Source organism: Mustela nivalis (assembly GCF_964662115.1).
Source record: "Mustela nivalis genome assembly, chromosome: 7".
Lineage (NCBI taxonomy): Eukaryota > Metazoa > Chordata > Mammalia > Carnivora > Mustelidae > Mustela > Mustela nivalis.
Window position 1 is genome coordinate 16,144,776 of NC_139026.1, and position 12,632 is coordinate 16,157,407.

Below are 12,632 nucleotides of genomic sequence, written 5' to 3' on the forward strand. Positions count from 1 at the left end.
CGAGACTCTCTCATCTCCTAGCTTTGATTCTCTCTTTCTGTGGATCCTCTTTTAATGTGGATGGGTTTCACTTCAAGTGGTAGTGATGGTGGTGGTGGTGGTGGTAGAGGGGACTTTTTGAGCTGGAAAATAAAATGGTAGCTTCAGGATGATGTCACTTCGAAGAGAAGTGAGAAAACTTTTCCAGAGGCCTTCCACTCTAACCTTGTAACTTACTCACTCTTCATTAAATCAGCTGTTTCCTTTATAGCCCTTATCACAGATTCCACAAATTATCTCATTTGTTTGCTCACCTGGTGGTTTGTCCTCCCCACTACAAGTTAAAATCCATTAGAAGCAGGAGTGGTGACTTTTGTTAATTTGGTGTAACTCCAGCATCTCGTAGTCACTCAGGAAATAGTAAGAAAACAGGGTCCTGCTTGAGCCACTTGTCATTGTGTGGTCTGGTGGGTAGGATACTGCCTCCCAGAAAAAGGCATCCCCATGAATGGAGCCTAGGACTGGATTTCAGCCCCCTTCATGGTCTCTCTGCACAGAGGCCCTGGTTGAGTATCCATCTTCCATTTCCAAATTACTTATGCTGACGTGAGGATACTAGGAGCGGAAGTATGAGCTGGACGTATCTTTGCATCTGGATCCTGCTTGGCCCACTCTGTGTTGACTATGTGCCTAGCCATGCCCTGTAAATATTCTAACAGCGATGACTTGTCTTGGGAAATAACTCCTTTTTATGCCCCTTCCCTCCCCTTCATTTTTCTCTCTAGTGTTAGTTGGTCACGTTTCCCCAGCTCTCTGCATTTCCGTTTTGATCAACTGTATAATTCTACTTCAAAAGGAGGAAGAAACTGCCTGTATCCATCACAGGCCCTTCCGTAGTATAAACTTGTCTTAAAGTTCAGTCCCTTTGAGGCTTGTTTTATATTTCATTTCATTAAAGATCTCCCTGAGGCCGTGAAATGCCTGCCCTTAAAAAAGACACAAATGGGGAGGGGAGGCTGAGTGGCTCCGTCCGTTAAGCATCTACCTTTGGCTCAGGTCATGGGGTCCCAGAGTCCTGGAATCAAGCCCCATGGCTGGCTCCCTGCTTGGCAGAGAGCCTGCTTCTCCTTCTCTTCCCTGCTTGTGTTCTCTCTCACTACCTCTGTCTCTGTCTCTCTCAAATAGATTTAAAAAAAAAAATCTTAAAAAAAAAGACACTATTGGTTGAAGAACAGAACCCTCTCAATCTAGTCATCTAAGGGTTCTGGGAATCTCATTAGTTCCAGAAGTACAGCTGAGCCTCTCCACCCATGGGAGGTTCTCAGGCAGCTGTTCTGGTCATCTCTGTCTTCCTGGGACTACTTGGTTTCTCCTCGGCTTTACTCTGGACATTTCCATTCATCTGATTTTCTTCAAACACCACCGTTTTCTGTATACCGATCACCCCGCAAGTGGCAGGAAAGGGCAGCTGGTCCTTCATCTACTCATTGGATTCTCAGGGCAAGTTCACAAGAAGTCTGCACCATAATTGCTTGGGAAATTTAAAAAGAAAGATGTACAGATATTCCAAGTCCGTAGGTCTGGGGTCCTAGAATCTATTTTAAGATATTTCCCGGTAGGAATTCCAAGACTTCTCCACAATCACAAGAGGGAAGGAAGGAAAGCGAGTAAATGATGAAGTGGGTGAGACAGGCCTTATTAGCACCTGCTATATAGCTCTGTTTGCCCTTCCTTGCTGTTGATCTTCCTATCCAAGGAGTGGGGATGGACAGTTTAAGGAACTGGCAATAAACACTGAAGGATATAATAATTTTCATCAAAAGCAGCAATACTGACAGCAATTAACTCTTAGTCTCGCTGGGTGGGTGGGCAGTGCAGTTGGGTGGTGGGATCATGTACCCATTATCAAATAAGTGCCAATTTCGTGATCTCGGATGCTCTTGGACGTACAAGGCAGGCCTAGGTGTTCCTGACCTGAGATCTTTAGACCCACTGCAGTAGACATCTTTGAAAGCCTCTGTGTCTATGGCAGCAGCTGTCCAAATATTCAGGCTCTCTACCTGGGTGCATGGTGTATGACCTCCAGCCTCAGTGTCCATCGCTATCGAACTAGCTACAGTGTGTGTCTGTGTCTCTTAGTTTCAAGTCTTTAGAGAGAATGTGGTCACTGGCCAGCCACTCAGGGGCATACTCTAGGATTGAAGGTCAGAGCAGACTTTGAGAAGAGCGTTAAGTAGTAAGTGCATTATAAGCTTTCTTTTGGTTGGCTTGCAAAGTAGAGCATTTAGTGAATATCTGTAATCTCTTTACATTTTGGTTATTTGGTAGATAACAGAGATTGTATTCCTCAGTCAATTATAATGAATTGTGCAAATATGACTCCAACCTACTTTCATATGTGAAATAAATGCCCTGACGAGTATTCAGAATATTTACCAAGTATTTTTATAGCACATCCTGTCATTGTCTCATATTTTAATAAAAATAACATTTTGATAAAATACATATTACATTAAGTCGTAAATAAAGTAACCGTTTAATATTTAAAATATAATGCCATATACTTTATCTCTTATTATGTACTGACATATGTGAAGAGTTGTAACAGTTTGATTCTGAGACCTCTCTACAGTAATAGAAGCCATCATTTAAAATACTTGAGAGTCAGCATGTTTCTGGCTGGGTGGGAGGCCGAGGGCAAGAAGCTTCAAGCCAGCTCTGTGCTGAGCGCAGAGTCCCTACAAGGGCTTGATCTTTCCACCCATGAAATCATGACCTGAGCCTAAACCGCAAAGTCAGTCATTTGACCACTGAGCCACCGAGGTGCCCCAGAAGCCATCACTTTATTTAATAAATTTGTCCGCTGTAAAACTTCAGCGACTTGATGGTTTTACATAGGAATCAATTAGGTAAAGTGTGCAACAATGAAAGACACTTTAAATAAAGACTGAGCACGATTTCTCTGTATTATGTTTCTTTTTACAGAATAGCTGTGTGGCTCCAAACAGTTATGTGTTTGAGCCCACAAAGTATAGTGTCATCACCTTCGGGTTGGTTTAAGAACATGTGTTTTATATGACAATCTTAAGTATCAAGATCGCTAATCTGATTTTTAAAAATTATTTTATTTTCTTCTTTTCAGATCCAGTCCCTCTGTGGAACTTCTAAACACCTTTTATTAGTAGAAACATTATTTCCTACAAAATGAAGTCAACATCTTAATTTAAACCAGCATTTGTGTGGTTCTAATTTACCTACAATGGTTCATAAAGCTTGAGATCTCAGGAGTACAGGGTCTTTTGCGATGACAATATGACTAATAGCAAAGGAAGATCTATTACTAATAACACAAGTAGTGGTCCAAGTAGTGGAGGAGGTTTAGTAGACTGGACTTTACGCTTAAATACAATTCAATCTGATAAGTTTTTAAACTTGTTGTTGAGTATGGTTCCAGTAATTTATCAGAAAAACCAGGAAGATAGGTATAAGAAAGCAAATGGCGTTTGGCAAGATGGATTATCAACAGCAGCACAGACTTTTAGCAATCGATCTGAGCAGCACATGGAGTTCCACAGTTTCTCAGAGCAGCCTTTTCATGGCAATAATGGGCACACAGCTGCAAGCTGTAGCCCCAAGTATGAGGACTATGCCGCCTACAATCACTGTGATGGAAGGGGCACTGCAGAAGCTGCTGCCATGTTGCAGAATGAAGATGCATCTAGTGATGCGGATGAAGACGCCATTGTAGAGGCAAACCAGAAATCACCCAAGGAATCCAGCGGTGTCATGGCGCTGCAAATACTGGTACCATTTCTGCTAGCTGGCTTTGGAACAGTGTCAGCCGGCATGGTTTTGGATATAGTCCAGGTGGGTTTGTCTCTTTGTTTATCTTCAGTGCTTTTGTTGTGGGCAGTGCTTTGCATAGGTTACTAATCTCAGACATTTCCTTCAGATGGAATTTATCCCTTAGTGAAATGAAGGGATGCTGACCAGAGCAGAGAATCTGCTGTTTCTGGGTGTTTTTTTGTTTGTTTTCCTTTAGAGGTTCTAAGAGAATAGTCTCATTCTGACTGTCAGGTGACTCTACATAAGGGATTACAATGATAAAGTAATCCCCAAATGGGTACAGTGCAAAACCCAGTAAATGTTACATTTAAATACTTCTTTACTTTTAAAATAAAAACACATTAAAATAAATTCAAACAGTGCAGAGTATTAAATAAAAAATTTAAAAAAAAATCTTTCCTCGTTCTCCTCTTCACATCAAACTCTCTCCCCCTCCAGAGGTTATCATCATTAAGCGTTTGTTGTGTTTAAAAAAAAAAAAAAGTTTGTTGTGTTTACTTGTAGACATTTTTCTCTGCCTACATACATACCTATGTACAGGGTTTCTTTTTCAGAAAAAAATGAAATGCTGTATATATTTTTCTGTACCTTATTTTCATTGCTTAATAATATGCCTAGACATCTTTCCAAACCAATAGCAAGGATGTTCTATGTTATAAAGTGAGAACTTCATATTCCATTGTGTGGACATACTAAAATTTACTTATTCACTCTCCCATGATAAGGCTGTAATGAATACCCTTGTAAATGTATCATTATGCACGTACACTAATATTTTCATAGGATAGATTTTAAAAATGGGATTACTGGGGGTTAGGGTAGGTGTAGGTGTTTAAAATTTTATAGATATGGGGAGACCTGGGTGGCTCCGTCATTAAGCATCTGCCTTCAGCTCAGGTCATGATTCCAGGGTCCTGGGATCAAGCCCCACATCAGACTCCCTGCTCAGCAGTAAGCCTGCTTCTCCCTCTCCCACTCCCACTGCTTGTGTTCCCTCTCTCACTGTCTCTCTGTCAAATAAATAAATAAAATCTTAAAAAATAAAAAAATAATAAAATTTTATAGATAGCATCAGATTAATTTTCAAAAAGATTGCAAAAGTATTTATACTCCTACCATCAATGTAGAAGTACTTTTATTTTTTCATGTCCTTATGAGTGTTGAATATTCTTGATCATTTTCATCATTGGTAATTGATAGGGAAATGTTTCCATATTTTAATCAATAGTCTTCAGTTATTATTAATAGTTTAGCATGTTTTCATATGTCTGGTGGCCATTCTTAGTTCTTCTGTGACTATTTCTTATATGAAATGCTTTTCTGTATCTACTGTCCATTTTAAAAATGTATATGCTACTGACTGATTTGTAGGAATTCTTACTGTGGTATGGTTAATAGAATTACCCATTATATAATTATCTTTATAAAGTAGTAAGTTGTTAAAGTGTGGCATTCTGTTACTACAAGTTTTCATTCATCAGTCAGAGAAAGATTGGCTTTGGGAAAGTGTTAGATAACATTTATTGCCCTTGTCTTTCATTGCTTGCTCCCTGAAAGAGATCTCATCATTTGTGACACCAAAAAACTTCTTGATATAACATCTTTATCTAAATGGAAAACATACATAAATAGAAACAATTTTTCTACCATTAGTTAGAGAAAGGATATTTAAAAAATCGTCTTAAGATGTATATTGAATTTTTACAGCAATCAGACAAGAAAAAAAGAAAGAAAGAGCATCCAAATTGGTAAGGAAGAAGTAAGACATTCACTACTTGCAGGAGACATGATACTATATATAGAAAACCCTTAAGACTCCACCAAATGAAATATTGATAAATGAAATCAGTAAAGTCTACTACTAGTTGATAAATGAAATCAGTAAAGTCACAGGATACAGAATTAATAACAATCTGTTGTATTTCTGTACGCTAATAATAGCAGAAAGCAGAATTAAGAAAACAATCCCATTTACAATTGTACCAAAAATAATGAAGTACCTATTATTAAACAACCAAGGAAGCGAAAGACCTGTACTCTGAAAACTATAGAACGCTGGTGAAAGAAATAGAAGATGACACAAACAAATGGAAAGATACCCCGTGCTTAGGGATTAGAAGAACCAGTATTGTTAAAGTGTCCGTAATACCCCAAAGCAATCTACAGATAGAATGCAGTCCTTATCAAAATTCCAGCAGCATTTTTCAGAGAACTAGAACAAATAGTACTAAAGTTTATATGGAAACACAAAGACTCTGAATAGTCAAAGCAACCTTGAAAAAGAAGAACAAAGCTTGTAGGTGTCACAATCCCAGATTTTAAGATATACTACAAAGCTGTAGTCATCAAAGTAGGGGACACCTGGCTGGTTCAGTCAGTAGAGCATGTGACTCTTGATCTCAGGGTCATGAGTTCAAGCCCCCCATTGGGAGTAGGGTTTACTTAAGAAAAAAAGAAGAAGAAGAAGAATGGTACTGGCATAAAAATAGACATACAGATCACTGGAACAGAATAGAGAGCCCAGAAACAAACCCATGCTTACACGGTCAATTAATCTGTGACAAAGGAGGGAAGAATATACAGTGGGGAAAAGATGGTCTCTTCAGTGAGAGGTGTTGTGAAAACTGGACAGCTGCATGCAGAAGAGTGAAACTGGGCCTCCTTCTCACAACGCACTGAAAAATAAACTCAACATGGATTAAAAACCTAAAGGTGAGACCTGAAATCATAGAACTCCTAGAAGAGAGCACAAGCAGTAACTTCTCTGACATTGACTCGAGAAACACTTTTCTAGATGTGTCTCCTCAGACAAGGGAAACAAAAGCAAAATTAAACTATTGAGACTACACCAAATAAAGAGCTTTTGCACAGTGAGGGAAACCATCAACAAAACAAAAAGGCGACTGAATGGGAGAAGATAATTTGCAAATGATGTCCAGTATGAGGTTAATATCCAAACTATATGAAGAACACAACTCAACACCAAAAGCATTAAATTAAATTAAATTAAATTAAATTAAAAATGGGCACTGGACCTGCATATTTTTCTGAAGAAGACCTACAGATGGCCAACAGACACATGAAAACATGTTCAACATCAGTAATCACCAAGGAAATGCAAATCAAAACCACAGTGAGATATCACCTTAGGCCTGGCGGAATGACTGGAATCAAATACAAGTACTTGTGAGAAATAACAAGTACTGGTGAGGATGTGGGGTAAAAGGAACGCTCGTGCCCTACCAGTGGAAATGCAAATTGGTGCAGCCATTTTGGAAAACAGTAATGGTGAGTCCTTGAAAAATTAAAAAATACAAATACTGTAAGATCCAGTAATTCCATTATGGTATTTACCTAAAGAAAAATAAAAACACCAATTTGAAAAGCTATATGCCCCCCTATGGTTATTGTACTACTATTTACAATAGCCGAGATGTGGAAACAACCCAAGTGTCCATTGAGGGGTGAATGGTTAAAGAAAAAATGGTGTATATATATAGTGGAATCTTACTCAACCATGAAAAAGAATGAGATTTTGCCATTTGCAACAACACTGATGAACCTAGAAGGTATAATGCTAAGTGAAATAAGTCAGAGCAAGACAAATACTATATGATTTCATTTGTATATTGAATTTAAGAAACAAAATGTACAAAAAAAGGAGACAACAGACTCTTAAATATAGAGAACAAACTGATGGTTCCCAGACAGAAGGTGGGTGGGGAGATTGGGTTAAATAGGTAAAGGGGGTTAAGAGTGCACTTATCCTGATGAGCACTGAGTAATGTATAGAATTGTGGAATCATATCGTACCCCTGTGACTAATATAATTATATGTTAATTATCCATCAGTAAAAAAAAAAATGTTGGGGAAAATAGAAACTTTGCAGATGTAATTAATGTAAAGATATTGAGATGAGGAGATTTTGTTTATTTTCCAGGTGGTCTTAATAAGAGGGAGACAGGAGGTCAGAATAAGGGGGATGGAAAGTATATTGGATTTTTGAACGGACTGTAAACCAACAGAGGACCAGATCTACCTGTTCACTTGAAATATAATTGTTTCAAGTTATTACAATAGTATCACAACTGTTAAAATGAATGAACTATTTCTGGTTGACTTTTTTTTCTTAATATACCAATTATTCTGAAGAAACACTCAACATATAATCTAGAATGATAATAACATCTTTAAGATGTTACACCTTCCTCTGGTGTAATGGTTACTTACTTCTTGATACTATTTGAGGTAACACATGTACAATTGATTTATAATATTAAACCCTAGTGTTAAAAATGACAAAAACGTGTTTTGAAAATTTTCATTTAAATATGCTTTAAAAACTTTTAATTATGAAAATTAGCACATAGAGAATATAAAAACCAAAAATGTACAGCTCAGTGAATTTTCATGATACAAACAACCAAATAATTATCAGGTCAAGCAACAGAATCTTAGCAGTTTTCATTAGTCGTCTTTATGCTCCCTTGTAATTGCTACCCTTTATTCCCCATCACCAGTGGTAATCAATAATCTGATTTTATCTTTGTCTTTATAAATGTTAATCATTAAACCATTGTTTGGTTTTACTTAATTTTTCTAAAACTTTATATAATGAAGCATAGAATATATATTCTTCTGTGTCTTTTTTTTAAAAATGATTATTTATTTATTTATTTGACAGAGATCACAAGTAGGCAGAGAGCTAGACAGAGAGAGAGGGGGAAGCAGGCTCCCCGCCGAGCAGAGAGTCCGATGCAGGGCTTGATCCCACGACCCTGAGATCATGACCTGAGCAGAAGGCAGAGGCTTTAATCCACTGACCCACCCAGGCGCCCCTGTGTCTGGTTTTTTTTTTGTTGTTGTTGTTCAGCATTATGTAAGTTTTATGAAATTGTAGTCCATTTATTTATTTACGTTGAGCAGAGAGCCAGATGCGGGGCTTGATTCCAGGACCCTGAGATCGTGACCCAAGCCGAAGGCAGAGGCTTAATTCACTGAGCCACCCAGGCACCCCATTTATTTTTAGTTCTATATATTAATCCAATTATGAATAGATCACAATGTATTCTGGACATAGAACTCATTGGTGTTTCCAGATTTTGGGTGCACGTGTACATGTATCTTTGTTGTATATACATGGAGAAAGGGAATTTCTGGGTCTTAGGATGTACAGGTATTTAAAGTTAGTATATGTCAAATAGTTGTACCAATTTACAGGTTAACCAGCTGTGTTTGAGAGGTCTTACTGCTCCGTATTCTTATTTATACAAGGTATCAGCAGTCTTTGTAAGTTGAGAAATTCTGGCATGTGTGTTGGTTTTAATGGGGATTTCCCTCATGACTAATGATGTTTACTGACCATTTATTTGGACGTTAACTGGTAAAGGTTTTTTTGCTCATTTTCTTATTTGTTAGATTTTTTTTCTTACTGATTTGTAAGAGTTGTTTGTGTATTCCGGATACAAATCCTTTAGTTATATGTATTAAAAATATCTTTCCTCTGTGGCTTACCTTTTCCCTCTCTCAGTGAGTCTTAATCAGCAGGACTTCTTAATTTTGATAATAGTGCCTTTTCCTACTTTTCCATTGTTTGTACTTTTTGCTTCCTGCTTAAGAAACCTTTCCATACTTTTCTGGTAATTAAGATGTTCTCTTAAATTACCTTCTTAAAGTTTTATTGTTTTGCCTTTTACATTTAGATAATCCTCTCCCTGGAATACTTTTTTATAGAGAGTTGATGTAGGATTGCGTATTGTTTTGTTTTGTTTCTTTCCACATGGATTTCCAGGTGTGTCTGCACTATTATATAACCAAACTCTTTGTTAGAAATCAAGTACCCATTTATGTGCAGATATGTTTCTGGGCTTTCTATTCTCCTTTGGTGTATTTATGTTGCTTGGCATGAATACCACACTATCTGAATATCGAGTAGAGCATGTTCTCTCCATGTTCTTCCTCAAAGCGCTTTGGCTATTCTTTTCCCTTTGTACTTTCATGCATATTTTAGTATAAAAGCTTGTCAGTTTCCGCAAAAGAAAGTTGTTGTAATTGTGATTCAGATTGCATTGAATCTACAGATAATTAGGAGGAGAATTTACTCCTAAATGCTGACTCTTCAGACACATGTACATGCAATAGCCCTCTCCATTTATTAGGTTATCTTTGATTTCCTTCTCTGATGTTTTCTAGTTTCTGAGCACAGGTTTTTTACATTTTTTTGTTAGACTTATTCTTAGTTATTTGATACTTTTTATGCTATTGTAAATGGTACAGTTCTTTTAAAATTTCACTTTCTGTGTGTGTGTGTGTGTGTGTATGTTGACCCTGTATCTAGCAAGTTTGCTAAATTCACTAACATAATAATTGATATGTAAATTCTTTTAGAATTACTTCATCGTAACTATATTATCTGTGAATAATGACAGTATTTACTTCTTTCTAAAACTCATATTATTTATTTATTTATTCATTTTTGTGGCATTCTGTACTGGCTAGGACCTCCAAAGCACTATAAAATAGGACTAATGAGGGCACCTAGATGGCTCAGTGAATTAAGCCTCTGCCTTCGGCTTGGGTCACAATCTCAGGGTCCTGGAATCAAGCCCCGCATCTGGCTCTCTGCTCAACGGGGAGCCTGCTTCCCCTCTCTCTTTCTGCCTGCCTCTCTGCCTACTCGTGGTCTCTGTCTGTCAAATAAATAAAATCTTTTTAAAAAAGATTTAAAATAGGACTGATGAAAGCAGACTTATCTTGTCCTAGATCTCTAAGAGAAAGCTTTCAACAGTTCCTCATGAAGTCTGGGGTTTGCTATTGACATTTTTAATATTCTTTATGATATTAAGGGCGTTTCTTTTTTTTAATTTACTAAGCTTTGTGTTAAAAATCATGAATGGAATTTTATCATGAACTTTATCAAATACTTTCTATTTATTGTTAACATCTATGATTTTCTTTCCTTTGTTGCTATGTTGAATTATATTAATTAAATCAATCTTATATTTCTGGGATAAGTATAACCTGTTCATGATTTGTTTTCTTTTTATACAGTTCTGATTAATTTTGCTAATATTTTGGTGATATTTTTTGCATCTATATCCATATGTAAGATTAGCCCATAATTCTCCTCCTCCTCATAATGTCATTAGCAGTTTTCATTAAGGTAGTACTAGTCTCATGAGTGAATTTGAAAATGTTTTCTTTATTTTTTTTCCTCCTATTCTTTGTTAAGGTTTATTTCACTTTGTCATTATTTCTTCCCTAAGTATTTGGTATAATTCCCTGATGAAGGTATCTGGCCCCACCATTTTCTGTGGAGGGATGCAATTTTTGTTTTTGTTTTTGTTTTTGTGGGGGAATGTTTTTATTTATAGTTTGAGTTTCTATAGAAGTCACAGAGCTAATCAAATTTTTCTATTTCTTTTTGTGTTTATTTTGGTAAGTCTTAAAAAAAAATTTTCACCATTACATCCCTATCAGGTTGAGTAGATTTTTAGTAAATGTTTGTTGAAACATGACACCATTTATTGAAAGTTTGCTGTAGGCACTGCCCTAAGCTCTTTACATACATGATCTATTTTAATCCTTACAAGAAAACTGTAGGAAAGGTGCCATTGTCTTTGCTTTACAAAATTAAAAAAAACAAAAATAACAACTTTGTCATCAGGTGACAGAGCTGAGGATTGGATCTTGGTCCAAACTCAATATCTGTTCTCTTAACCACTACACATTATATAAATTTAATGCATGTGAAAGCTTTTGTAATCCTTTAAGGGCTACATACCTCTTTTTTTTTTTTTTTTTTTAGATTTTATTTATTTATTTTTCAGCGAGGGAGCACAAGCAGGCAGAGCAGCAGGCAGAGGGAGAGGGAGATGGAGAAGCAGGCTTCCCACTGAGCAGGGAACCCCATGCAGGGCTCCATCCCAGTACCCTGGGATCATGACCTGAGCTGAAGGCAAACCCCTAATGACTAAGCCACCCACACCTCCAAGGGCTACGGTCCTCTAACATGATAGAGGTCAGGGCCAGTTTTAAACAACTAAAAAACTGAAGTTTGTCTTTGGTACTCTCTTAGTCTGCTTGGACTGCTGTAATGAAATACTATAGACTGGGTGGATTAAACATTAAACACTTATTTCTCATAGTTCTAGAGGCTGGAAAGTCCAAGACCCCAACCTGCCCTGTTCTTGGTGAGAGTTCCTTTTCTGGTTTTCGGAGAGCTGCCTTTTCTCTGCATCCTCATGCTGGAGAGAGCAGGGGCTGTTGCCTCTTACTCTTCTTATAAAGGCACCAGCCCTGTCAGATTCAGGTCCTCCCCTTATGACTTCCTGTAACTTTCATCACCATCTCATAAGCCTGATCTCCAAATACAGTCACATTGGGGGTTAGGGCTTCAACATAGGAATTATGAAGGTGACACCATTCAGTCCTTAGCAGGTGCTGTTATATGTGCTGCTTCGACTGGATTATCAAATGCAGGATAAGGAGTTAAATGGCTGTTAGTGTCTTAAGGCAGTACTTCAATATGTGGCTGATGGCAAATTAGGGTAGATTGCTTGGCCACTGTCTGCTTTCTGTGTAGTAGGACATCTGCTCCCTGTTTTATGTAAGACCCGCTCTAGCCTCGCTTTTCTGCTTTTTACTTTTATTCTTATTCACTTACTGCAGCTTGGAGTGGTCCGTCGATGTTTGCTGAGAAAATCTGCTGAGATGACCTGTATTGAGTGGGAATCATAATCCAAAGATTGAGTTTTTAACCTCACTTTAAAATGAGGCATTTGAGTGAGGCTCAGAGAGCTCCCTC

The 12,632-nt window shown here is 37.4% G+C and overlaps 1 protein-coding gene across 15 annotated transcripts in view; it reads left to right on the plus strand.

Moving 5' to 3' along the window:
- SLC41A2 (solute carrier family 41 member 2) overlaps positions 1-12,632 on the plus strand; it is a 178,814-nt gene that overhangs the window by 20,020 nt on the left and 146,162 nt on the right. For all 15 annotated transcript variants that reach the window (XR_014313863.1, XR_014313864.1, XM_082739089.1 and 12 more), the window contains exon 2: positions 3,122-3,846. Coding sequence is in view for 13 of the 15 variants with exons in the window: in XM_082739089.1 (XP_082595215.1) it covers positions 3,292-3,846 (555 nt within the window). In the remaining 2 variants the exon portion in view is untranslated. The remainder of the gene's footprint in view (positions 1-3,121; positions 3,847-12,632) is intronic.